General features: G+C 51.5%; 1 protein-coding gene across 2 annotated transcripts in view; it reads right to left on the reverse strand.

The window, feature by feature from the left end:
• Positions 1 to 672: 672 nt before the first annotated feature.
• Positions 673 to 27,967, reverse strand: part of HUNK (hormonally up-regulated Neu-associated kinase) — a 112,165-nt gene continuing 84,870 nt past the window's right edge. Inside the window, exons 6-11 of one of the 2 annotated variants that reach the window (XM_023238814.2) lie at positions 26,430 to 26,565; positions 20,848 to 21,010; positions 16,811 to 16,894; positions 11,615 to 11,662; positions 6,734 to 6,914; positions 673 to 3,952 (exon numbers count right to left, since the gene is read on the reverse strand). In XM_023238814.2, coding sequence (XP_023094582.2) covers positions 3,294 to 3,952; positions 6,734 to 6,914; positions 11,615 to 11,662; positions 16,811 to 16,894; positions 20,848 to 21,010; positions 26,430 to 26,565 — 1,271 coding nt within the window. In that variant the 3' untranslated portion in view covers positions 673 to 3,293. The remainder of the gene's footprint in view (positions 3,953 to 6,733; positions 6,915 to 11,614; positions 11,663 to 16,810; positions 16,895 to 20,847; positions 21,011 to 26,429; positions 26,566 to 27,967) is intronic. The other variant, XM_045036686.1, reaches the window with a different exon arrangement.

The following is a 27,967-nucleotide window of genomic DNA, read 5'->3' on the forward strand; positions in this document are numbered from 1 at the left end:
TTAATTAAAAAAAAAAAGTTGGGGTTGAAGCACCTGATCTCAGGTCTCTTTCTGTTCTAAAATGTTCTGCCCCCTAAAAGAAAATGGCATCACCACAACTAGATACTCATTGTTGCTTCCCAACCCCATCAAACTTCAGAGAAACTCCACTTCCTCCATGCCAGCCTCTGAGCCACACCGCCCAGGGGGACCCCAGGGTTCCAGCAAGGCGGTTATGTATGAAAACCTTTTGCGAACGGTAATGAATAAAGTCAGAGCTAGGACAATCCAACCCTCCTACTCTACCTCATCACCCTTCTTTCCCGTCCCTCACCAATCCCTAAGGCAAGGACAAAAGCTAGAGATAATGCTCACAGATGTCACTTTTCATGTGCCATTTTCAGAACCTCCAAGAGAGACCCTGAACCTGCTAAAAAAGAAAAGAAAAATGCTGATTTCTCTTGCTCCGCCATTGGCTGTGTGTCGGTCGAAGGAGACTTCTTAGATCACACGTGCTGCAGCTGAAATGAAGCAGTGATGTGGGGGCAGAAGATGCCCTCAAACACCCCACAGCGCGATTCCCACCGTATCCTGTCAGTTGCAAGGCCAAGGACTTTACGGAGAAGACAGGTCAGCGATTGCAACATACTCAGTGTTTGGAGATGTGTCAAATGCAAGTGAATGAAGCAGTCATGGTGAGGGAATAGTGTATTTCACAGTCATTATAAAAGTACATATACTTAATGGTGACATAAATACAGTCCTTACTTACGACCAAATCATACAATTAAAGTGGACTTTTCCTCCTGGACTTCACACGGTGACAGTTCAGTCATTTCCGTCAGTGACTACAGGCTGACTGAGGTCATGGGCACACACTAATGAGAGACAGTCATGGGTCAAACAGACAACATACTTTGTACTTACCAAAGGTCCAGTTTCCCATATAAATATAATAAAATAATAAAGAATTTAACATTTCCTCTTTCATTCGGTTTCATAGATTTGTCAGGTGCTCACATACAAAAAAATACAGTTGACCCCTCCCCCCTTCCTCACTCTCACCTCTCACTGGGTCTGGAATAAACCTGAGTTCACTGTTCAAGCTACCAATGGTGACACGGTCCGTGAGTCGTACGACGGTCTACGGCTGTTCCTGAATCGAGGAACAGAAAGCATGTCCCAATGAGCTTATTTGACAGCGATACGGAAAAAACACTCATGTTCTCAAGGAAAGTACAATACAAGGAAGAGACATAAGGGGAGAGAAGTTCACAAGGCACAGGGACACAGCCCGCGAGTCGGCGAGTCGGCGAATCGGCAGAGCACGACACTTGAAGCCAGCAACCGTGTTCGAAAAGGGTTCCTTCGCTGGTCAGAAACCAGACACGCTTCACGTCAAGTGGAGAGAGGCCGCTTTCAGATGCTTTTCTTCTCTCTGCTTAACAAGCGCCACTTCCAACGGAAAGTTCTGGAACCCGGTCTGGAGCCACACAGAAGAACGACACCACAGCCAGGAGCCTGGCTCCCTCCTAGCAAGCCCCAGGGCCGGGATGATCCCATCGAGGTGGGACACAGCAGCTCCAGGTCTTGTGAAGTCAGCCGAGCCCGGGCATCTCAGTGGCTTCTAGGGTCAGCCAAATATCCACACTTTTCCTTGCTCAGCCAGAAACGTGTGGGGCAGGAAGAGGTCACCGCTGCTAAAGGAGAGAAGCTGAGGAAGCACCCCGGGGCTCTCTGGCACGGGCTGGCTGCCAGGGGAAACAAAGGCAGGCGTTGTTGTTCTCAAGGGCCGCGGCCTGTTTCCGAACCAGCGGGCAAGCCCCGGGGTGACCACAGCTGTGGGTCTGCTCACGCCTGCGCCAGTCAACAGCTGAAGACCTCAAGCCACTGTGCCACCTGTCTCCCGAGCTAACCGCTATCCGGCCTGTGCCAATTCCTCCTCCTTTCTCCAATTTTGCTCATGACCGGGTGGTCGCCACCAAGTGCCAGGGCCCGGGGCCCTGAGAGGAGACGGACCCCAGCAAGCTCCTGCTAGACACGGTCAGACAACACCGAGGTCCACAAAAGGCGCACACGGGGATGGCGTGGACACAGAACCGGAGACGCATCTTTGGTTCGATCCTTGACGAAAGGCGTGAAAACAGCGCGGACTCCAAGCGTGTTTGAGGAATGCCGCTTTCCTCCAAGAGGACACGGTGCTGAGTTTTTGAACACGGTCCCCGCCAGGCAAGCCCTCTCACAGCTCACAGCAAATGAACTCAGCTCTAAGCCACCCTTGTTATCTTGGCAGCTTGAAAGCCGCACTGCACAGAGGCAACGGTGCCTTCCAAACGCATCCAAATTCAACCTCAACCTTTTCTCTTCCTAAATAACCAGCCGTGGCCCTGTCCTATGCCTTCCAGAAGGATCAGGTCATGTTGACACAACGGGAGGGACACGGGGCCAGCTGCGATCAAGCCCTCCTGCAGGCCACGGGAGGCCACCGGCCACTGAAAACATCACGTGGGAGAGCTTTCGTGCCCTCCACGCTCATCCTTGCGTGAAAACGTGAGTTTGGTAGAATCGCTTCTCGTGGTCTCTCCAGCCGGGTTGTTTTTTTAATTACGTTACTTCAATTTGACATCACATAAAGAAACACCATCTTGGGAAAAGATCATTGAACCATCAGCAAGGTCAACCAAAAAAGATGGCAAAGGCGTGTCCCTTTGGGCCCTTCCTTTCACCAGGGTCCCCACCATTTGGATCGGTCTTTGCCCCGATGCCCCCTTCCACTCAGAGGGGGAGGTGCTGCTTCCTGTCTTCCTCAGGCAGCGGGCTCACCAGCGACCACGGTCTGCGAGAGGAAGGGGAGCAGTGGCCTGGACGAGCCACTCTGCGATGCCGCCTTCAGCCCCCGGGTGACTGGCTGACTGCTGAGAAGATCACAAAGTGAGGAAAGATCTCATAACAGTCTGTGATCCGAGAGCCCAGCAGCCGGTGTGGGGTTTTCACCCAGCAGCCCAGCAGTGGGAGGTGGGCAGAGGGTCGTGGGTGGGTGGGCAGAAGGAGGACACAACTGGTTGAAACCGCACCTATAACCACCCCTCCTCGTAAATCCCAGCGACTCCAGGGTCCCTACGCGAGCCTGGGGAGTGCAGGCTTTGGGTCTGTGGGTTTTAGCGGTTCACAGTGGGGACATTCCGTGGCAGGGGGCGGTGAGACCCTGAAGGAGGCTCCCATGAGGCCTTTCAATCTTCACACCCTGACAGATGTGAGGAGCTCTGTTCCACCGCTGTCCTTAGAAACACCCAGAATCCCGCCACTGGCCCGGGTTAGCACTGGCCTTTGACCCCATCAGGCATGTCGAAGGAGAGGCTCACGGGGGCCATGGGCTGCAGGGGGGGCATGCTGGCCTCCAGGGGCCGGTCTGCGGGGGTCTGCAGGCTCTGCTGTCGCTTCCTCAACATCTGTCCGATGCCCATCATGGGGAACCTGCCGCGGCTCTTTACACAATTCGGGCTCCCCAGCGGCTGCGTGGCACCGTTACTGGGAGCTGGAGGTGGGGAGCACACGCCCTCCTCCTTCGGGGGGCTGCTCTTCTCTTCGTGAGCAAAGGAGACCAGAGTGGGATGCAAAGGAGTCTGCAGAGGGGACAGACTTCCGGGCAGTAGGGCCGGGGAGAGCGTCCGCTCACCGGGATTCCCGCGGGCCAAGCCCCCAGGTGAGCTTAGAATCCGATAGTGATGAGACGGGGACAGTGGCTCAGAGTGGTCCTCGCGGTCCACGGACTCGAAGGAGCGCACCAAATCCAGCACCGGGGGGTCTTCCTTGGGGGGGATGCCAGGGCCCCCAGGGCCCTGTGGAGGGGGCTCCGGTCTCTTGACGATCCTGGGGGTCCTGGGGGGTGGGACGGGGATGAACTCCATGGAAGAAGAAGTCACACAATTGGAGTCTGAGGTCTTGCGGAAGATATTGCGGCGGCCGAAGGAATCTGCACGCGAGAAAGCAGAGGAGACCATGAGGACGGCGGTGAGGAGGGCCCTCTCCTGCCTGCCGGGGCCTCCTGCTTCACCGAGACAGACCGTTCCTGGGGAGGCCAGAAGGAAGCAAGAAGCAAAGGGCCCCCCGCGTCCAGCGCTCCCCACAGGGGACCAGCTGCTCTTTCTAGAATGGAGGGGACAGAAGGCCGGAGACAGGAGGCCTCCTGAGTTCTGACGTGCCCACGGCACCACCTTAACATCTGCCCTCCTCCTGGCTGCCTAACATGCGGGACCCTGCCAACGAGTCTTTGAATCAAAAAGGTACCCGACTCAGAAGAACGCCACCAAACTGCTAGGAGCACACCCAGCCCAGGACCCGTGAACTTGGTCCTCAGATAGCCAACACTGGAAGGAGGGTTTCCCTCGTGCTTCCTTTTTTTTTTTTTTTTTTTAATTGTGGTAAAAAAAAAAAATACGTAACATAAATTTCTCATCTTAACCATTTTTAAGTGGATGGTTCAGTAGTGTTAAGCACGTTCACACTGTCGTGAAACAAAACTCTTCGTGTTGGGAATCTAAAAACTCCGTACCCACTTGGCAGTAACACCCATTCCCAGCCCCTGGCAACCTCCATTGGACTTTCTGTCGATGCATCTGACGTCGCTGGGTGCTCCATATAAGCAGAGTCTACGGCATCTGTCCTCTGTGACTGGCTCGTGTCCCTCAGCTGAATGTCCTCCTGGCTCATCCGTATGTACCGAGTGTCCGAATCGACTTCCTTTATAAGGTTCCCTCCTGACTCCTGATCTTACCGGGGCCTCATCCGGTTCTCAAGGGGTGAAACAGTCCTCATCTATATCTTGAGGGCGATGAGCCAATCCCCCTGGCTTCCATCTCAAATTGGCACAGACCGGAATCCAGGGTTGCGGACTGTGCCAGAAAAGAGAGGGGAAACCCCACAGATCTGAAGCTGAGGGAAGTAGAGCCAAGTTCCTGCAGAACGAGCTCTTAGCTTGGCTTTTCTACCATCGCGCGTTCTAGGCCCCTGTCGAGGCTCAGCTACAGGAAGCAGCAGAGTGATTCAGGAGAAGCCGAGGGCGTAGGGCATCCTCGTGGCCTCGTATAAATAAATACACAGATCCCAAAATAAATCGCCTCCTCAGGCCACCACAGGTGCCTGAGAGTCACCAGCAGAGAGAAGCAAAATTTCATCGGCGGCTGACGGCGGACGAATCCGGTGTGACAGCCGGGCACCGCAGCATCTCGTCCCCTCCCCTTCCTGCGATGGCCGTGTCCTCCAAATTTGTGGCCCAGGGTCCCCCTCTGCCCAGTCCTGTGTCCTTCCCTTCTCCGGGTGATGTAGATCCTGAGAGGAAGCCTCCCACCTTCGCCCTGCTAGTCTCCATCTAGAGTCAGCCCCCCAGGGCCCTGGCCGGCACACTCCATCACCCTGGGCAGGAAGGACCTGGTCACCAGCCCCACCCTGTGAGCGCACCGGCCGGCTCCTCGCCTTCCATCCCTATCAGGACGCAGGGGCCTGCATCAGTCAGGAGAGAAAGCTCTAGAGCCAGGCGGCCGGGTTGGAAATCTGGACTCTGCCACTTCCGAGCTCTCTGACTTTGGCCAGTTCTCTCTGCCTATTTCCTCTGCTTTAGTAACGGAGGTGAGAATAACCTCACTGGGGTGAGCTGAGAGCTTGACACAGTGCTTGCCCCATGGCGAGAGCTCGGTCTTAGCAATTACATAGGGCGTCCATGCTTCTAAGCTAACATGCTCTCAGAAGGAAAAACTCAAAGAAACAAATGATACTTGGCCCAGGAAACCGCCAGGAATAGAATCCAGCTCTGGGGTGGCAAAGTTATCCAATGCATCAGCACTGACCTAGACTTTGTTGGGGACATCCATGGGATGTCTCCGTCAAGGGCCTGAATTTGCTGCTGGTTACAAAGCCAGAAAGGAGAATCACTCAGGAGGGACAAGCAGAGTCATCCTGTGAGACCCCCTGCCTTTCTGAAACCTCAGGAAGGAAACGGAATCAAATGGAATTTTCCTCTCTGGCTGAGAAACCAGGTCTCTCTTAGGGTAACACCTCTAGTGCTCGGTGCTATTGGAACCTCCCCAACACTTTCCTGCTTCCCCCACGTCCCTCAGTGCTGTCCCGGAGGAGGGAGCCTCGCATTTATCAGTTACCTGATGTCCCACACTCTGAAAGAGGCGGACAAGCCAACCTATGTATCTCATTTAATCCACCCAGTAGCTCCAACGGGTGGGCTTCCTTTTGCCAGTAAGGGAACCAATTTTGATCCTCTAAGGGTAAGGAGCTTAGCCCACAATAAGCCACAGAGCTGGCTCTGAGCTCCCCCAGCCCCACCCCAGAGCCCAGACTCCATCAACCATGCCTCAGTGTCTCTAGGTGTTCGCTATTCTGGGCAGACTCTCACCACACCATGCCGCCAATCCCCAATTTCTGTCCCTGCAACAATGAACACCTGTCCCTCGTTCCATAACACTGTGCACCCCAATCCTTACTCCTGAAATACCTTATACCCTGATCTCTGCTCCCACAATGCAATGCACCCCACCTTTGCTTTCTCAAACCCTGCCTGCACGGGTGGCCAATACCACCCCGTCTGGACCTCCAGTGTTCTTGGGTTGCCTTGGGTGTGTTCACTGCTTTCCCAGGGCACAGGAATCGTGTATGTCCCAGGGGGTCCGCACAGCCACCCGGGAGGGGTACGCATGGCCGTGCAGCTTAACACGAGTGGTCTAGACTGTACCCGGAGATGACCCACCTTTGTCGGGGAAGCCGGACTTGGGGGCTTTCCGGTCCTTCAGCAGGGCTTTGGTGTTCTGAATGTGCGTGATGAGCGAGGCCGAGGGCTGTTTGTGGGAGGGGAGGTTCCTGTCCAGCTTCTTGGAAAACGGCCGATGAAGAAAATCCCCTCTCTTTTCTTGTTCTTTGGGTTTTTCATCCTTCAAGTCAGAAGTAAACACATGTACTCAGACACACAGACATATACAATGTGACTCCCCTTTGAAGAGTTATCCAAGTGGATTTGAGAAACCCCAGCCTCTCAAAACTCCGTTCTCAGCTGCACGTTGAACAAGGGAGGAGCAGAGGCCCAGCAGATGCCCCAGGGAACCCACCTCCCTCTCCCTGGGCCACAAGCAGGCTTCTGTCATCCCCAGCTCCCCGCACGGCCCTATTTCAAGGTGTTCCAGCAAGGGCAAGTTCATCCCTGGGAGGTCAATTGTTCTAGAACAAGATGAAGGAACTGAGGCAAAACACATGAGGATTTCTGGAAGTCTGCGGTCTTACTCAGAATAGGGCTCTAGGATTCTGCTCACAGCAGTGGTTTTGCAAAGGTAACTTCGCAAATGAAACATAACCATTTCTATCTTAACGTTTACTCTTGTGTGTTCAGTCAGGCCAAGGAGGTGGACGGCAACCCCAGGAGCCCTGCGCCATCCTGGGTGAGTTTCTGACCCTTTTCCGCCCTCGGTCATGCAAGCCCTTGCTTGCGTCACTATGTGTCACTTGTGTCCCTCTGACTGGAGTGAATTTTACTATTTTATGTATCTCCAACCCCACAGCCTCTGGCATAAAGCCAAGCACATAGAGAAGACTTAATAGTTATTGAAATGTAAAAAAAAAAAAAAAAAGCCAGTAGAAACCAAACTGAATTAAAATTGCGTTCCAGCTTCTGGGAAGGGCGATACCACTCAGAAGTTTCTTCTCCAGCCGTAAAGACTTTGATGTTTACTGTTCAACAGATTCAACCGCATCCCTGACCTCACCACCAGATTCACGGTTTTTGCCTTAAACGTGAAGAATATTTACAATTCAAGAGAGCTCATCAACTCCTCATTGATGTTGTTGAAAAGCTTCTCCAGAAGCTTCTCCTTGGACTCGCACAGCCCCTTCCAATGGGGATTTTCAAAGCCTGCCCAGATGGGGGTTCCTGATGCCCAATCGGCGGGTGGGAGAAAACAGCAGGGGAGGAATGGGAAGTGGGGGTGCCACGCCAACCCTGAGGGTCACCGTGAGGGCCCCAGTGCCTTAGGGCCCCAAGCCTGGGCTGCCGTGGCCATCCCCAGTGGAGGGCTGAGGAGGGAAGAGAGGAGGGGTGAAGCTGCACAAACTCCCTCCCCAGCATCCGAAGAGCCTTTTACGGGACGTTGAGTGCCAGGTGCTGCACCGAGAGCATGACCTGGGACAAAGCACAGCTGTCACCCCATCACGGACCAGCGAACAGCCAGAAGCGGGTTGAATAATTCATCTGGGAGCCGAGTGAAAACTCACGCCCTCTGGAAGCCTGGGGCAGGATGAGTCTGGGGCAGAGAGAAAGGCAGACACACGGGCCGGTGAGGGACAGGGACCAGGCTGTAGTCCCAGGGTTCCAGGTGGGCATCCGGGATTCTCGGGAGGAGGCTTGAGCCCCAGGTCATTAGGCAGAATGCTACGAACGGGAAAGGGGGCCACCTGCTCCAGACCATCTGGGTCAAGGCTGCATCCCTCTCCTGGTTTCTGTGACCCCCCAACAGCCCCCTTCTCTAAGGCAAAGGGGAACGAGCTGTCACACCCCCCTTGTGCCCCAAGCATCAAAGGGACGTAACAGGCTTGTCCTGAAAAGTCTGGCAAAATCTCTTCCTCTTGTGCTATTCTTCCTGTCTCTGTTCTAATGAGAAAAATCACCAGTTCCACCTGTTTACACTTTAAATGGTAAAAAAGAAACTGAATGCACTTCTACGAAACCACGTAAAACAGTGTTTGGAAGAAAAGACAAAATTGCAGATTCCCCCCACCCCCCGCCCTTTTCAGGATTGTTTTCTAGAATAGTGAGTACAGGGGCGCCTGGGTGGCTCAGTCAGTTGAGTGTCTGACTTCGGCTCAGGCCGTGATCTCGTGGTTCGTGAGTTCAAGCCCCGTGTTGGTCCCTGTGCTGACAGCTCAGAGCCTGGAGCCTGCTTCCGATTCTGTGTCCCCCCTGCCCTCTGCCCCTTCCCCACTCACATTCCGTCTCTCGCTCTCTTCCTCTCTCAAATAAACATTTAAAAAAGAAAAAGAATGATGAGTACAGCTTCCTTTGGGCTGCTCTGTGATCCCTACGCTTTAGAGGGAGCTGCTCTGCCTTTGGCTTCATGGCTTCATCTTGGCCCCTCCCCAACTCTCTTTGGGTTCTCCAAAGCCAAAGGATCAAGATGCAAAGTTTCTGGGGGGCCAGCATCACCACCCAGCTAGAGTTCATCAGCACTGAGAGGTGTACAGGACATGAATTCCTGTAGAAAGACCCCAAGGTTGGCTCTAAAAAACCTCTCTGGGAACTGACAAAGGGATAGCACCAAACAGAAAGCCTGCTATGGGGGCAGAGGGACGGGGAAATGACCTCAGGAACCCTGCTGGAGCCACCCTGTTGAACTTCATCCCAGGATCCTGCACCCGGGTGTTTTCTCCAAAAGCTCCCAGAACACCCTTGTCCAGCCCAAAGAATGGGTGATTTCATAGTTACCAGTTTCTTACGGGCATGCCAAGAATCCACCACCCAAGAGATCCCTGCCGGGGACACACGGCTGGATCAGTCCGTGTGGATGGGTCACCAGCCCACACAAGACATGTGTTTGTACAACCAGCCAATCTCAGCGCCCTCCAGGCACAGGTGACCAAATGCAACCCATCATCCCATTATACCTTTTCATTTGCATACCCTATTTTCTCCACAAGAGATCTTCCAGGGAGCAGGATGCTAAAGCACCTTATGTAACAGAAACAGATCTTCAGAGGGACTCATTATATTCCCCCTTCGATGTGCCTACACCCACTCCCGTGCTCCCCTCCCAGCAATCCGGCTGCCTGCACGGTCTCTTTGGCTTTCTTCTGAGTCTCATGTGCTCCCCACACCCACCCTGCCTCCCAAACTCCCCAAGGCAGATCGGAGAGGGGGCCACATGAGGCCCCAGAAGCCAGGCCCACACAAAACAGCTTCCGGTTTTCTTTAAACCACTCTCTACCCACTGCACATGTGCACGGACATTTACTAAACCGGACACTTTGAAAATGTGGCCTCAGGGCACCCAGGTGGCTCAGGTTAAGCACCCGACTTCGGCTCAGGCCATGATCTCGCGGTTTGTGAGTTCGAGCCCCGCATCGGGTTCTGTGCTGACAGCTCAGAGCCTGGAGCCTGCTTCAGATTTTGGGTCTCCCTCTCTCTCTGCCCCTCCCCTACTTGTGCTGTCTCTGTCTCTGTCTCTCTCTCAAAAATAAATAAACATTAAAACAACAAAAAAAATGTGGCCTCACAAAGGTTTGTCTACTCAAGACTCTTACAGTGTCACAACTGTTTGATAGAAGAGAGGAAGAAGCCAGGGAGTGGTGGTGCATGGGGCTTTCTGGAGAAAAGTAGGTTCTTGGCCTCTGACATCTGAGCTCCAGAGCCGGTCCCTTTGGGCTCGTCCCTGTGACTCCAGCCTCCTGCGTTCCAAAGAGCAAGAGCCCTCCCCCTTCCTCCCCAGCTCTGCTCCTATAGATACAGCAGGGTACACATCAGCAGCACACGGCCCCATGAGAGAAGTGTTTCCCCACCTGCAACTGAAAGTCAGCTCTTCAGGCATAAACATGAACCTCACATCTCATCTGCGTCACAGTCTGAAAGGCCAACGCAGCCATTTAACAGGGACAGGGGCGGCCACACCTCCTCCCCACCCCGGGCTGCATAAGAGCTGCCTTGCACCCTCACGCGGTGGAAACTGACCACGGATGGCGTGATGCCGCAGCCAAGAGCCTGGGGTCTGCAGGTGAGCTGAAGCTGTTTTCTTTGGATGATAGTCTAGCTTAGCACGGGCTCCTCTGGAGCCTACTGTCCCCTTGCTGACGAGCTAACCTCATGTGACTGGAACGTCAGAATCAGGTGTGGATCGTGAATACCTGGGGCGGCCCAGGTGCCCAGGCATTGCCTACCGGTTGCTTTGGAAAAGCCACAGAGACCTAATTTTGCCACGGGAAAAACACAACGCAGCTGAGAAAAAGAGGACTTCATTCATAAATTAGGCCACTGAGCTGGGAAGCTCTGGACTGTTGCAAACCCCACTTCTCATATAGGTAAAAACATGAATGCACAGCCCAGTGTGCGGCGACAGCAAGACACTTAAAAATGGTCAACAAAGAAAGCACCAGTCTGATCTGAAGGGATTCTGATAAACCCACTCACCATCGGACTCTGCGTTTGAATTCAGGACAAGGAAGGAGGTATGTAGAATCCAGAGCCCTAAGCAGAGATCCACCAGCCCTCAGGGTCACATGTGATGGTTCATTTCAAGTGTTAACTTGACCAGGCCACAGTACCCAGTTTTTGGTCAAACAGCAATCTAGATGTTGCTGTGAAGGTATTTTTCACATGGGATTAAATTAGTAGGCTTTGAGTAAAGCAGATGACCCTCCATAAGGTGGGTGGGCCTCGTGCAATCAGGTGAAGGCTGTAAGATCTGAAGTGTCCTGAGAGAGAAGGAATTCTGCTTCCAGAAGGCCTTGGATTTTGAGCTGAAGCATCCACTATTCCCTGGGTATCCAAGCATGAGACAGACACACACACACACACACACACACACACACACACACACACACTGTTGGTTCTCTCTAGAGAACTCAGACTAACCCATCATAACTCCCATGTTCTTACCTGCACAGCATGGAATTCAAGGTCTCTTGTCCAGGTGTCCAGGGAGGCCTGTGAAAAGCAACATTTTCAACAATTTGAGTAGCTGTACCTGCTGTTTATTCCCTAAACTCGCTCTCCTCTACCACTTGCAACTCTGGGTTTGAGAATTATTCCTTTCAATGTTTAGAGACCAGAAACGAGACTCCTAAACCATCATGCAAGCGGGCAGCAGATGTCCTAATTCAGGCGCCGAATAGATTTCCTAGGTGAGAAAATCTATTTTATTCAAGTCTAAGACATATAACGGAGGAGTGCTCTCAAGGCGACTGAGCTGCTCAGTCAACGCATTCTCTCCGAGAGCAAAAAACGTGCATGAGAGCTCCACCCGGATTAAGATATGGAGCCCAACCGGCCCCACCTGGAACCCCCTCCCCCCCCCATCCCTGCCCTCTCCCAGTCCCCAAAGGGAACTACCCTTCTCATTTCCAACAGCACTGATTGTCTAATCTGATTTCAAACTATTTTTACAGGGTGCACAGATGTGAAATAAGATACAAAGTGAACATTTTAATATTTTACCTTCTAGCTTACTGCCCCTCTTATGGGTGGAATCGTATTCCCGCCCAGACTGGTACCCAAGAGTCCTAACCCCCAGGAGCTCAGCATGTGACCTTCTTTGAAGACAGGGTCAGGACAGGCCTATCGTGTCCCCTTTGATGCTTTGGAGGGGGGAGGAGCACATGGAAAGCTCACTCTCTCTTGCCTTTGGGGAGGGGGCCTGTTGGTGTTGCCTTTACAGAGGTAACCCAGCCCTCCTGCAACGGGTCTGGTATTCTCATAAGAGGGAGAAACTGGACACAGAGGCGCACACACAGAGAAGGCCAAGGGCAGGTACGGGCAGAGATCGGGTGGTGCTTCTTTCCATAAGCCAAGGAACGAAGCCCAAAGACGTCAGCAACCAGCAGCAGCCAGGAGGCAGGGGACAGGTTCTCCCCCACAGCCCGTGCAGGGAACCAACCTTGATCTCAGACTTCCAGCCTCCAGAACTGAGAGTCAGTGAAACTGCTGCTGTTGAAGCCCCCCACCCCACCCCACCCCACCCCACCCCCGGTGTGTGGCACGTTGCTCCAGCGGCTGGTCACACTGATGCCGTCCCTCTGCCGCCCTCCACACAGCTCTCTTCCAAGCCTGCCACGTTACCCTGTGCTACCCAGAAGCCCTCCCCGCTCTATTTTCCACTGCTCTACAAATTAACATTTTTGGGGAAAGATCGTAACACAAATGGCCTCTGGCTCTATGTGGCTTTAATAAGCCAGCTTAATAATGATGACTGGCCCCCCTGCCTCGATCTCCACGGTCCTTGAGGGCCTCTTTTTTTTTTTTTTTGTAGGAAGAGGAGTCTCCGGGGCCCATGCTCGAGGTGCTCTTGGATGAGACACGTGTCCCACTTTCACAGACATATCTGCTACCCTTTAAAGGCAGAGGAGGTGGAGGACGTGGTAAAGTCGTACAGTAACAGCACTGTAATCCCAAGGGGGACGTTCTTGCAACTTAATTCAGCTGCTTTGTCTCGGAGGAGAGAAAGAACTGGGACTCAGAACAACGCAGAGGCCTCGCTCACTCCCCAGCCGGCCTGCGCACGACCTGAAACCCATCCGCCTCTCGGCGGCTTCTCCAGGACCAGCCGACGGCAACTGGAAAGAAGCCCACGGAGGCTCTGAGTGGGCTTTACCTAGAAAACCGGGGCCCTTCCAGATCTTCTTAACACTTTTCCGAGCTGGCCCCATTCCACTCTCTACGTTCCAGCAGAGGCGGGCTGGATGATCCAGTAACAGCCCCTAACTTAATTAGCACAAGTATCACTGCCGTTTGGAGACAACAAATGGATCACAGAGAAGTGAAATGCTCTTTTCCCATTAGTGTTCCTATTTAAACCCTAACCGTTAAATATTTCAACAAATGTTTAAAATGCTCTCCATGTGTTTTCAGGCCAAATGAGATCATCATCCAAGGAAAATAATCTGGGTGAAAGAAAAGGCCCCTTTCCCACCATAGACGCTTTCGAAACAAACAAGCGCAGGGGTCAGGTTCGAGGGCAACCGAGGACATGGGCGTCAGCAAAGTGGAGTGGAGGCCACGTAGGGCACACAGATGGGACGCTGGGTGCATCTGTTCACATGGCTCCTTGAGGCCCTAAAGAGTCAAATGCAGATCCAGAGGCAAGGGAGCCTAGCCGTGAATTCTGCACTCTCTGCACGCCAGCCGAGGTGATAAGCCCTCAGAGCCCGTGACCGTGAGACGGCCCTCCCTGCTTCGGGGCATGGTCATCTGTAAGGACAACACGACTTGCACGCTATGCTCCAGGCGTTCCCCTGCTTTAGTCAAGCTAGCTGTCCTTCCTGGATCATTCCACCTTCTCCCCTTGGGAATCCAATTCTACCGGAGACCCCGGTCAAGGCCCACTTGATTCCTTCCTTTGTTCGTTTAGCAAATGCCAGGCATTGTGTAGACTCTAGGGATACTGTAAGGAGCAAAAGGGACACAGTCCCTGCTCTCATGGAACTCACAGTCCAGAGTGGGAGAAAGACGTGAATCCAACACTCCCTGAGCAAACAAAACATGCACATGGGACAAACCCCGGGATGCAGGATGCGGGCGGGGGTGAGTCTGTGCTGGAGAGATGTGATCCGATGGCAAAGGTCAGAGAATGGCAGGGGTCCGGGATGAAATGACCCTGCCTTGGAATCTGAAGACATAAAATAGTAATCAGCAAAGAGAGCTGAGGGGAACATTCTGGAAGAAGGGGCAGGGTGTGCATGGTGCTGGGAGCCAAGAAAGCACAGAAGTCTCAAGGCCTGCAGGAGCGAGCACGGAGCAAGAAGCAGGGCTGCCCGTGTGGGCCCGGGGGACGAGGCTCGAGAGGCCAGCAGACCACAGTCTAATCTGTGACGTGGTGGCCATGTCACCGACCGTGCCTTCCAGCTTAAGGAGGCATGCCTGGCGTGCACGAGGTGCTCAGTAAACATGTGCTAACTGGAGCAGGGAAGGGACGCGATTCCGTCTGAGCGCGGACGGCTCAGCTCCGGCTGGCGTGCGGAGAAGTGAGAGCCAGGCGTTCACAGAGAAGGGGGTAGACCAGTCAGGGCTGTGGCAGACATCCCCGCAAGAGGCAGAGGTGACAGTGGCTGGGATGGGGAGGGAGGAGAGAGACCAAGGCGGCGGAGGGGATCTGAGAGGTTGAGGAGTCACACTGGCAGAACTTGGGGACGGCCTGGCTCTGGGGGTGAAAAAGTACCTCCAGAGTTCCTGCCCCATACCGAGGGTGGGGCTGCCATTTGGAGACAGACGCTGGGGGCTCCAGGCACGATGGATTGGAGACGCCTTCCCTCACGCAAGAGGAAGCTGAGGAAGCGATTGGCCTGAAGGGTCTGGAGCTCAGGGCAGTGTGGTCCCGACATCACCTCCTGCCCTCGGCCTGAAAGCCAAGCATGACCCACCCCCCAAAGACTCCTCTGCATCCTCATCATGCAGGTGCCACAGCCTGTCTCAGAGGCAGGAGGCCTCCAGGCCGGGGTCAAGGCTAAGCCCCACCCCAGCCATCCCTGGATTTCCGCCCAACTTCCCCCACCCTCACTCCTCCCCAACCCCAGCATCTTTCAGGCGGGGGGCCAACGTCACCCACAGAGAGGTCTACGCTCACTGTCTTCACTTCCCCTCCTCCTCCTCTTCCAGAACCCAGGCCGTCTCTTTCTGCCTTTCCCACTTCTGCCCAGCTGGTCTCTGTAAGGGCCCAGGACAACTAACTGCTCGGCCACCACCACTGACCACTTTGACCGCAGAAAAGGGAAGAGAGAAGTGGGCAGGCCCATCGGCCTCATGTAGGGCATGGAGGAAGGCTCCCTTTTGATTTCTGCTCAAATGAAAAAACTGTTGGGGCACACGGCAGAGGTTGCGAAGGGGAAATCAAGCGGGTTCCCAGGAAGATCACGGAGAAGGCCGAGGGGTCGCATTTGACAAAGCATTGCATGAAGAGTCCTGGGCGTTGGGGGTGGGGGGACACCCTCATCCTGTGCCCCTGGCCCTGGATCCAGATTCCCGGGCACAGTCTCTTCCCAAGCACATATTTGGGGTCCAAATTTGGTACAACTTGCCAAATGATACTGCTTATTTTTTAAAAAAAATTTTTTTTAATGTTTATTTATTTTTGACACAGAGAGACAGAGAGACAGACAGACAGAGCATGAGCGAGGGAGGGGGAGAGACAGAGGGAGACACAGAATCCAAAGCAGGCTCCACGTTCTGAGCTGTCAGCACAGAGCCCGTCGCGGGGCTCGAACTCACAGACCGCGAGATCATGACCTGAGCCGAAGTCAGACGCTTGACCGACTGAGCCACCCAGGCGCCCCATGATACTACTTTGTACTCTGAAATCAAAGGATCTTGGTATTTGAAGTATGTATCTAGCATCAAGTTGTCCTAGGATGCCTATAAATACTTGTTTTCATCCAAAACTTTTTCCTGTCCCTCATTTTACTGCCTCCTTCTGATGCCAAGTGTTACACTCATGTACAGTTTTGAGCATCTCATTTTTACCTTTCGAAGGACTGGCAGTGGTTTCCAACCTTGGCCACTCCACGGAATCTGCCAGGGAGCTTTAAAAGCTACTAACGCGCGCCCACTTTCCCATTCCTGCCCCATGAGTTTCAGGAGAATTATGTGAGGTGCAATCTGGGCATCCAGATGTTTACATTATATATATATATATATATATATATATTTTTTTTTTTTTAATGTTTATTTATTTTTGAGAGAGACAGAGACAGAGAGTGAGCGGGGGAGGGGCAGAGAGAGAGGGAGACACAGAATCTGAAGCAGGCTCCGGGCTCTGAGCTGTCCACCCAGAGCCTGACTCAGGGCTCGAACCCACGAACCATGAGATCACGACCCAAGCCAAGTCAGACACTTAACAGGCTGGGCCACCCAGGCGCCCCTCCCTCGGTGACTCGACCGTGCAGCCACAGCTAAGATCCACAGTCTAACAACTGAGAGACAGTGGCTCGGCCGTACGCCATTGTTTCAGGGACCCAGTTAAGTGACTATTTGTCTCTTGCTGCTTTTCTGTCCCACAATAACCGGTTTCCTTTCCACTTTGCTCTCAAAATGGAAACCTGCTCTTTCTAAGCGATCCTGGATTTTATTTTGGAGGGGGTCACTCACCTCATAGGGCTCCTTGCTGGGCCTGCACTTCTCTATCTGGTAGAGCTGGGTCTTGTAGCAAACGCTGTCCTGGATGTCAGATTTCTATCCGAGGAGAAAGGCGGGGAAAAAGCATGGCTTAACTCACAGGAAATAGAAGTGTCCATTAAGCAGTCATTAATTCTGAAACCAGCACTTGGCTGAGAAAGTGCCGAAAGTGGTTGGCAAGCCAGGTAATCGCAATGCAAAGCCTCGTTGGAGGGTGGCCTGCAGGCATGATGCAGCGAGGGGACAGCCCCGGACCCAGAGTCGGGCAACCTACTTCTGTTATGGCTCTGCCAGGACAGGGCCAGGTGACCCTGGGCACGTCACTGCTCCTTGCTGGCCTCAGTTCTTTCATCTGTACGATGAAGACTACTCTGAGATGTGAAAGCAGAAACCAGATACGTGAGCTCGAAAGAATAACTCATTTTATTGACCTACCAAACAAGATATAGATCTTGCTTATTTCCTTAGTGAAAAACAGCCCGCATCCCTGCCCTCCCCTGCCCAGTGAGCCACAGCAATTCATAACACAGCTTACAGATGACAGAAAACCGTATCTAGGATGATCTAGGTGCACGACTGAGGTGCCGGCCTGTGTGGAGAAAGGTGAATTAAATGACTGATGCGTCTACCAACCAACAAAGAGTCACGGAACGGCCTTCCAGGCTCTCCAACACAGAATCCACACTTCTTGGTTTTAGAAACAGAAAACGAGAAAGAAGAGAGAAAGGGAGAAATGACAGATAAGATAGGTATTTTACTTGTCAGTTCACGAGTTTCGGTCTTAAAATTATACGTGGGTTGTCAGTAATTGGTTGATGAGATTAATAGCCGGGACAGTGCACACGGGGCAGTTAAATTAGCCGTGTGTGGAAATTACTGAGCGGACCGGCTGTAGCTGTCTGTGGGGATTAATTCACCCTAGTTAAAAGCAGCCACTCGCCCAGACCCTAGTTCTCAAGACCAGGTACGTCCTAGGCTTTAAGGGTTAAGTGTGAAACAGACACAATAAAATAACCTCCTCCAGCTGGAACTACATTAGCTGAGTTTCCAGGGAACGTTCTCAGCAGACAAAGCCATGCTCAGCTTTGCAAGACTTGCACGCAACCTTTATGCCGATGCTCAGGCCGGGCAGAGAGGAGGTGCCGAAACCAGCAGATGGGAAGAAACAAAGACAAATTAAGACACAGCCTGAGAGCTTCAGGGATTGCTCAGGAAGAGCGTGAGTAACCAAAGTTCATATCTGTAGCTGTGGAGGCAGAACAGAGGAAGGAAAGTATTTGAAAAACTAAAGTTCCTTGGGGCGCCTGGCTGGTTCAGTTGGTGGAATGTGTGGCTCCTGATCTCGCGGTTGTGAGTTCGAGCCCCGCGTTGGGTGTAGCCATTACTTAAAAACAAAATCTTTAAAAACCAAAACAAAAAACCCTAAAGTCCCCGCCCATTATTGATCGGCATCCAAAGAAGTTCTGCCAAAAGAATGTTTGCTCAGGAAAGTAGTAATTTTTCCTTTAAACATGAAATTGTGAATTTTATAGTCAGTTTCGGCGGAGGCACTTTTTAAAAACTAATTTTTGAGTAACAGTCATCATTTGAGAAAAAAATCAGTGCGTTGATCCTCTTTCCTTCCTTTTAGTTGACAGCTATTTAAATTCTTGGGGCACCCGGACGGCTCAGTCGGTTATGCATCCGACTTCAGTTCAGGTCACGATCTCACAGTCCGTGGGTTCGAGCCCCGCGTCGGGCTCTGGGCTGACAGCTCGGAGCCTGGAACCTGCTTCAGATCCTGTGTCTCCCTCTCTCTCTGTCCCTCCCCTGCTCACACTCTGTCTCTCTGTCCTTCAAAAATAAATAAATATTAAAAAAAAAATTAAAAAAATAAAAATAAAAAAATAAATTCTTAACTACTGTTTTCTACCACAGTCGTCCCCAAATGATGTGACCTTGAACCCGTATGAGTGGAAAAGGTATAGGAAGGGACCTATAAAATATGCATATTTGTTTATAAATTATAAGCATGCACCTCTGTACTAACATATCATGTACATCATAAAACATATAACCAAATAGGGATTTAAAAAGATAAGAAATTGGGGCGCCTGGGTGGCTCAGTCGGTTGGGTGTCCGACTTTGGCTCAGGTCATGATCTCACGGTTCGTGGGTTCGAGCCCCGCATCGGGCTCTGTGCTGACAGCTCAGAGCCTGGAGCCTGTTTCAGATTCTGTCTCCCTCTCTCTCTGCCCCTCCCCTGTTCACGCTCTGTCTCTGTCTCAAAAATAAATAAACATTAAAAAAAAATTATAAAAAGATAAGAAAGTAACAGGGGGCATGTGGTCTTCTTATAAAAGGGAAATGAGAAGTAGCTTCAAGTCCAATTATCTTTAAGTTCATCATCATGGGGGGACAGAGAACCTGGGCACAGTATAAGAGATGCTCCTCATCATTCCTTATAATAAAATGATATAAACAATATACTGTGTCAAAGGTCCTGTCTTTCTGGCCTCAAATTCCTCTCCCGCAGTAGCTCTCCTGTGACTGTGACACCATCCTTCACATCCAGTCTCAAAGCTGCAGATTTGTCCCCATCAGAAGTGTCATCCCAGCAGGGCTTACATGAGACATGTATTTGCCATCCCACCCCCCAATAAAACACCGTTGTTATTTTCAAAAGCCTCTTATTTGTTGAGAATGTTTCTTCTCGAGTACAATTTTTCCTCTGGTGGTTCACCCAAAAAGTACTTCTGTGGATAATTTCCCACTGGAGCAAAATCTAGCAAATTCCCTAAGCTGACTCAGCTTAGAAACACCTGCACTCTCATCCAACTGTTCAACAAACCTCCCAAAGAGCCTCTGTGTCTATTCAGCAATGTTTTGTAGACATCTCCCAAATCCATTTGCTAAAGAGACACACTCTGACCATCTCGCCTTCTGGGCCTTATTGTATGGTCATTTCTGCCAGACAGGGAGAATATCATTTCCCCAACTGTAGGTGGATTTTCATTTTAGCTCTAATCTAGAAACCTCACAAAAGGTTTCTAAGCCTTTTGCGAGATACTGGGTTGACTCTCACATGACTTTAAATAGCACTGAAAATGCACTAGAAGTTCTTCATGTTCTGTTTTCTACATGTGTTCCTAACACTGACAGCCCCATACCATCAGATCTCAGGGCACCACATACACAGGGTGATGGTCACCCTTCGTGACCGTGGATCTGAAATCAAATTTCCGACAGGCTTCCTGACAATTCTCAATCTCTCTAGCAGGCTGACCTCCCGTCAGAACTGGTCAGTCTCCTCTATTTGGAGTAGGAGAAACAGGAGTGGTTTGCACAATTCTTTTTAAGTGGAGAGAGGATTTAGTCAGAAGTAGACACTGAAGCAGTCAATTCCTTCCCCAGGCGCACATGAACTGCTTGTGGCGGAAGACCAAAGGCCACCGACGCATGAGGGTACCACCGTCCACCCCATCCTAGGCTGCAAGACTCCCACGCTTCCTCCCGTGGGACACAGGACACCTGTGCTCTGTCACCCAGACTGAAGGCACCGGGGTCAAGCCAGTAAAGCTCAATTTCATTTTCACCTTCTGGAGAAGTACCAATAAGTAATGCCTTCCTCATTAAATCATGCTTTCGAGATCAATGCCTGAGAGGCTCTGCTCCCCAACTTTTACGACCACAGAAATCCCCAATGCCTTTAACATGGGAACCCAAGGAGCTAAGAGGTAGGCAGAGAAGGCAACGGAGAAACTGAAGGGAAAAGAGGCTTGACTCTCTCACAGTGCTGCCCGGGGCTTAACTCCGAGGGAGGATATTTGAAAAATACCTCAGATAAAAAATGCGAGCTACCTGAGAAGCAAGTTCAGCTACTATTTTATCCCACATTCAGAAACTCAGCCTTCCATTAGTTCAAATTAACAGCTTAGATCAAGTGTCAGCAACTGAGAAACACTCGAGGCATAAGAAGAGCTCCTTTTTCCACCGAGAGCAGAGAAAACAGCCATCAGGGCCCCACTCACCCCTGACAAATAGCGCTCGAGTTTCTTGTTTAAGAGGAAGTAGATGGCGAGGATGTGGCAGGCGCGGTTGGAGAGCACAGTGTTGATCACGTCGCTGTTCTTGTAACCCAGCTTCTCCGTCATGTGAAGCACCACACTCGGGCTCAGGTCCTCCAGGGAAATCCTGCACAGTAGAGAGAGAACCGGTCACTTCCCCACGGCCACCGAGAGGTTCTGGATCCTCCTTAGTGGGGTCACAAACATGGCGGCACAAAGCACAGCCCCCCTCCCCATCCCAGGCCCTTGGAGACACTCAGACCCGTTCATTCATTCATTAACTCACACACACATCATGACATTTCATTCCTAAACACCCCAGTGTGCACCTTTAAGATCCAAGGGCATCTCCTGCAGAATCACAATACCGTCCACCCACCCAACAAAATTTTAATAATTTCTTGGTGTTCTCTAATATCTGGATTATATTCAGATTTCCCCAATTGTCCCCAAATTTGTTTACACTTTGGCGTTGCTTTCTAAAAATGTACTTCTTGGACACGGGTGGAGCCTACATTTGAGTTGGGTGTAAGGTGGGTTAAGAAAGGAGTGCATTCAGAAGCCAATGCAGACGGTGTTTAAAGAAGCACCAAGAGCTCCCACATTCACAAATAAGAGTCTGGGGCGCGGCTGTAGGGTACTGTTATTTTCCCCATTTTACCAATGGAAGAAACTGAGGCCCACAGCCATGAAGTAACTTGCCCCGGGTCACATAGGCAGGAAGTTGCAGCCCCACAATACAAACCCTGACAGCCTAGCTCAGACTCTAGATGCTAAACCTCTACACTCACCAGCTCTCAAGTAAACAGATGTTGTCAAATGGCTGCGGAGAACACGAAAGCAGGCTGAGGAATACAGAGTGTATGTGTGTTGGTAACAGGTACATCATCAAATAGAACTTTCTAAATCCCTTAAGAGAGATACAGATGGGGCACTCTGAGCAGAAGGAAGGCACATCTGGCCCGAGAGCTCTGTAACCCACCCCTCACCCCCAAGGGTCTGAAGACATTTTTTTATGGGACTTCAGACCGTAACACCCTGAGACAGGACAACTCCACACTGGGATACAGAAGAGGAAACTGACTTGCCAAATTCACAAGCCAGCTGAATAGGGCAGCAAGGGCAGACCTAGGTCTGCTGACCATCTTCCCCCACCCATCCATGTAACCTATGACAGCACTCCCTCGCTAGGTATGAGTAAGTGCCATCCAAAGAAAACGGGCCCAAGGAACCATGAAATCCGCCTTCCTCACCCTGTTGGCCATAAAATCACAAATTCTAGACCACAGTGGTGGGGTGGAGAGCGGGGAGTAGAATGACTACTGGTAAAAAATAACTTTTGTTAAAAAAATAATACTTTTGAAGTTTGCCAAAGCACTTACTAATGCCGAAAACTCCATTGTTGGCAACTCCCCAGTAATGTCTGCACGGGAGTGACCCTGCTCCTGGCCAATCAGATGACTGCCGTGTGCCTTGTCCTTGGCCAATCAGACCACAGCCTCATGGCCTTGCCCCTGGCCAATCAGATCAGGGCCACGCAAGGTGCCCCTGGCCAAATGACCCAGCAACACCTTGGAAGCCTGTTCTCCCCAGGAGCAAGCAGGAGAAGGGAGAGCTCTCTAGGAGAAGGGTGGAGGTGAAAAGAGGGCAGTAAACGTGGGCAGGCACTCCAACTCTGCCCTTCATGTCCACTGTCTTCAGAAATAGGAGAGCTCTGCAAAAGACACTGCTGACTCTCTTGATTGAAAGTACTATTTTTTTTTTTTTCATTTGAGAGGAAGAGAGAGAGCATGTGCATGCATGGAGCCCCAGATGGGGCTCTATCTCACAACCCTGGGATCATGACCTGAGCCGAAATCAAGAGTCAGATGCTCAACCGACTGAGCCACTCAGGTGCCCCTATTTTAAACATGTTCAGGGGCGCCTGGGTGGCTCAGTCGGTTGAGCGTCCGACTTCGGCTCAGGTCATGATCTCGCAGTCTGTGGGTTCGAGCCTCACATCGGCCTCTGTGCTGACAGCTCGGAGCCTGGAGCCTGCTTCCGATTCTGTGTCTCCCTCTCTCTCTGCCCCTCCCCTGCTCGTGCTCTCTGTCACAAAAATAAATAAAACATTAAAAAAAAAATTAAAAAAAAAACATGTTCAATTAGTGGCATGTATATTTGGTATTCTGCAGCATCAGTTATTTAATTTGTATCATCTCCTCCTTTTTGGGCAATACAGTCACTAGTCAAACGTTCTGGAACACTAGGTGCAATTCTAAGTAAATTCGCATTAAATCCCGTGTTAGACCGCTTTGGCCCAATTCCTTCCTGTGTTACCCATGACCTCCTTCCCCTCCCACCCACCTGCAGAGCTAACTGGAGGGGTGGGAGACTGTCCAGGCCCCAGAAGGAAGATGGAGGAAGGCAGCCAAGGTCACCTCCGTAAAAATATCTGCTCCCAGAACAGGGAGGCTAGCCTGGCACACGGCAAAACTGTTGACGGACTGGCTTGAAAGTGTACTTTTATACATTTAAATTGTAAATATACAATTTAAAGATATTTTCCTCTTGTGTTTTGGAGATCAACTTGGAAGCCCAAATGACATAACAAAAGGCTTTACAGAAGAGTGATACAAAACGTAAGCCCTTTATTTTATCCATTTCCCAGAAGTAAAACTCTTTTTTTTTTTTTTTTTAATTTCTGAGACAGAGAGAGACAGAGCATGAGCAGGGGAGGGGGAGAGAGAGAGCAAGATACAGAATCCGAAGCAGGCTCCAGACTCCGAGCTGTCAGCACAGAGCCTGACGTGGGGCCCGAACTCTCGGACCGTGAGATCATGATCTGAGCCGAAGTCGGATGCTCACCCGACTGAGCCACCCAGGCGCCCCACAAGTAAAACACTTTTAACAACATCTAAAATAATAAAATCTGAGGCTAGGTATGTTGAGAAGCTGTAAGATATACTTTATAATAAAGCCTATATTCCTTTCCCTGATCACATGTTCTTATTCCATTAACCTGTGTACTGGTCAAACCAGAAAAATAACTACCAGGGGCACCTGGGCAGCTCAGTCAGTTGACCGTCCGACTTTGGCTCAGATCGTGATTGCATCGTTGGGGAGTTCAAGCCCCGCCTCAGGCTCACTGCTGTCAGCGTGGGGCCCGCTTCGGATCCTCTGTCCCCCTCTCTGCCCCTCCCCTGCTTGCGCTCTCTCAAAAATAATTTAAAAAATAAAACCTTAAAAAAAAAAAAACTATCAAAAGCACATTTTTTGCCTTACATGTTTTTCAAAATAAAGACTGTAAACAACATCTGCCTCCCCCAAGAGTTTCGATTTCTGGTTCCAGCACTTTAAAACCCAACATTGGGGTGCCTGGCTGGCTCAGTCGGTTGAGTGTCCGACTTCGGCTCAGGTCACGATCTCGCGGTCTGTGAGTTCGAGCCCCGTGTCGGGCTCTGTGCTGACAGCTTGGAGCCTGGAGCCTGCTTCACATTCTGTGTCTCCCTCTCTCTCTGCCCCTCCCCATTCATGCTCTGTCTCTCTCTGTCTCAAAAATAAATAAAAACACTAAAAAAAAAAAAAAATTAAAAAAACACAACCCAACATTAATCTGCCTCTGGTACGAAATGAGCGACGGGCCACACGTAAATGGAAGGCAGCGAGCTGCTGGTTTCTTTGATACACAGGATCTTAACGGTGGTCCCAACCCAACTAGTTCACATGCAGCCTTTATGCTTCTGACCAAATCCAAAAGGAAAAATCACTGATCTGGCAAAACCAGCAGACGATACCTGGGTTGAAGCTGTAATCCACAAACGCCTATCTGCGACCTGTGGAAAAGCTACGGAACGAGGCGCCCCGGAACGACTCCTTGCGAATGAAGATGCGGCCATCAGGGAGGGGCAGGCTGTGTTTCTACTACCAGAGCCGCTTCCTTCCAACGGCTGCCATGTTGAGTGGATTGGTTATACTCATTTAGGCAGCGATCACATTCGCTTAATGACTCCTGTGGCTGTCACCAGTGCCCCCTCCTTTAGCGGACAGCATACCTGTGTGCTGCCATCTTTCGTGAGCCCTGGTAATGAGGCATGGCTCCTCGGCTTGGCTTTCCAGCTCACGTTGAGGTAATCTTTCTGGTGTCTGTTTCAGGTACGGGCCGAGGGGAGCCAGCGCTGGAAACGAGCAGTCTATTTCCAGGTTCCCTTGGTAACCTAAGTAACTAGACTTTGTTTAAATTACTTCTCATGAGTCAACTGCTAGAATTCTAGATGGCGGCTGAGTGAAACCACCTCAGCCCTGGTGAGTGTAAATCTGGCTCGGTGGCATGGATACGGACTCCACCCACGGCCTCTTAAGTTCTTCTAGAACTTTCTCCCCAAGACAGAGCCCTGCCTGCCCATCCTATTTGAAGAACTCAGGGTGACAGCTTTCCTAAGTCTTGATGGATGTTTCCAGACCTTCCTGGACATCTTGAAAATCTCTGTCCCCCCTTCATCATTGGTCCTTTTGTCCTCATCTGAGCTTCAGACTAGAGTGAGCAGGCCCGGGACCCGGCGTGTGGGTCCCAGTCCTGGAAGGTATTTGACCTTCGTGGTGTTCATGTTTGCTCTAAGGGAACCAAGGTGAGGGTCCTCATGCCTTCACTCGGGTTGGTTAACAATACGTCCGATGAGTAGGAAGGAAGTACAAGCTAATGTTTTCTTATACTTGTTTTCCAATGTGTAGTCACTACAGCAGTGACAGAGACGTGTGGGCCATCACGAGGTGCCCCTCGGCATTTCCATGCCGCGGACCCGGTCCTGCCTGCAAGCCTGCCTTAAAGCATTCTCCTCATGGAAGCTGCTAAAGTGAAGCCTTCGCAGGAAGTCCACAGGGAAACACGGCCTGAAGCGGCTGACCCCTCCTACTGCCTTTTCTTCCTGACCCCAACGTTCTAAGGCAAGGGACTCGGTGCTAAAATAAACATCAGAGCAAACAAGTGTCAGAAGAGGAGCCCAAGGGGTGGTCTGAAAGGGGAGAGGGGCAATCCCGCTGGACTCTGCCTGAGGCTGGCAGGAGAGCCCACGGATGGATCTCACACACTCAAACACAACTATGTACACTCACAGACACAGACACGCACACACACACGCAACCAGATACGGCCACAGACACGCTCGGCACAGACACGCGCCCGCTCGCTCGGGCCACAGCAAGCCTAAATGGTCCCTTTGTGTGAATTAGAAAGAGGTGCCACTCGGTGAAGATAGAAGACGTAGGCCCCCGGGGCACGTCTCACAAGGGGAATGGGGTGTGGAGGGCGGCCTCCACCCACCCTCTACTGGGTGCCCCGTGCAGGGTGCGCTCTGCACCGCTGCACGGGACGGTCCCGTCTACACTTCCTCTCGTGCGCGGAGGTGGGCTAGTCGGTGGCTGTAGGGGCCCGGAGGGGAGGGGGCGGCCAAGGGGAAATGCAGCTGCTCCTTGAATCACGCACAGCTTCCTGCCCAGAAGTGGTCAGGGCTCAGAAGACGGCCTCGTGTGGCCCGAGAGAAGGGCCCCCTCTGCATACACTCGATTACCTGTTGGGATAGGTGACGTTACACGGCACTTTGCCCGTGTAATTCTCATTAAGCCAGCGATTTGCCAGGGCTTGCTGGATATTGGGCCTCTTCACAGGATCCGGTTCCAGGAGAGAGCGCAGGAAGTTGATGGCCCCTGTGGAGACATTCGGCAAACAGACATCCGCGTCACAGGCTGAATGCAGAGGCCACCGAGACTCAAGGCAGGTGCCCGACCACCTCTCCGGAGTCATTGCCAGCATTGACCTATTCCCTGGATCTCCGGGTGCCTCGAGTCCGACGAGTTTAAGGTATCTGTCCCAGGAATACGACTGGTACACGGTAAAGTAAGAGCCGATTCAGGTCTCTCCCCGTGCCCTGCACTTCCCAATACTGCGGTCTTAGCTTGGCGGGTCCATCTCTAAAGGTGAGCCAGAGGGATGTGCGACGTACAGGCTGGTAATACAGGGATGAAAGCAAGTAAAGAGAAAACACTTGGCCTCAAGGTGGGTTTTTGAGTACTCAGAAAGGAACCAGAGAATGAAGGCATTCAAAATTCTGCCCTCTAACTTGACCCTCACCATGCGACACACAGAGTCTCCTGAGACCCAGGGAGGTCGTGCTCTCTTTCTGGTCCTTTCTTTTAAAGCCATTTTGCATGGCCATCTACTTAGTCCCCGGACTCTGGACTGATGACACAGCACCCAGATCAGCTACAGCCCACGCCTGTGTAGCCAGGCCAATCGGAGGGCCAGTCTGGGTTACGGTGTAAGTAAACTCTGTGACTCAATTTAAAAAAAAAAAAATGTTTAATGTCTATTTATTTTTGAAGGAGTGAGAGAAAGAGAGTGACAAGTGGAGGGTCAGAGAGGGAGAGAGAGAGACCCAGAATCCAAAGCAGGCTCCAGGCTCTGAGCTGTCAACACAGAGCCCGATGCGGGGCTCAAACCCATGAGCCACGAGATCATGACCTGAGCAGAAGTCAGACGCTTAACCGAAGGAGCCACCCAGGCACCCCTGTAACTCAAATTTTAAATTCCTTAGTTTGTGTACAATGTTGCAGAAAGCACCACACTATAAAACCACATCTACTTGAGGGGCCCTTTCCTTTTGTGCATTCCCTCAAAATGAAGGGGCAGCTTGGGCAGACTGTGTTGCCAAAAAAGTCTGTCCTTATCTGGCAGCGTTCTGAACTTGGCTGTGGTCACGTTAGTTAGGCTGAGCATGATATGTAAGGAAAGAGTATGAGAAGCAACTGAGAAGCCAGAAGATCCCCACACCCCCTTCCCCTCCGTCCCAGGCAAAAGCCACGGTGATTTTTTCAAATGTCCTGGGTGTCCTTTCATTAAATGAACATTTACAAAGCACCTGCTGTCCAGCCAGACACTAGGGATAGGAAGCTGGTTCATCTCTTAAGGAGACATTTCCATCCTTTACGAGCATAACAATGGAAATAACTACACGACGTGGAAAAAATATTTGAATAATGCACAGGAAGGTCACAGGCTCCAAAGCCGCTAGCGTGACAATAGGCATGAACACATATAGACAAAGAATGC

This window comes from Felis catus, chromosome C2, assembly GCF_018350175.1.
Source record: "Felis catus isolate Fca126 chromosome C2, F.catus_Fca126_mat1.0, whole genome shotgun sequence".
NCBI lineage: Eukaryota > Metazoa > Chordata > Mammalia > Carnivora > Felidae > Felis > Felis catus.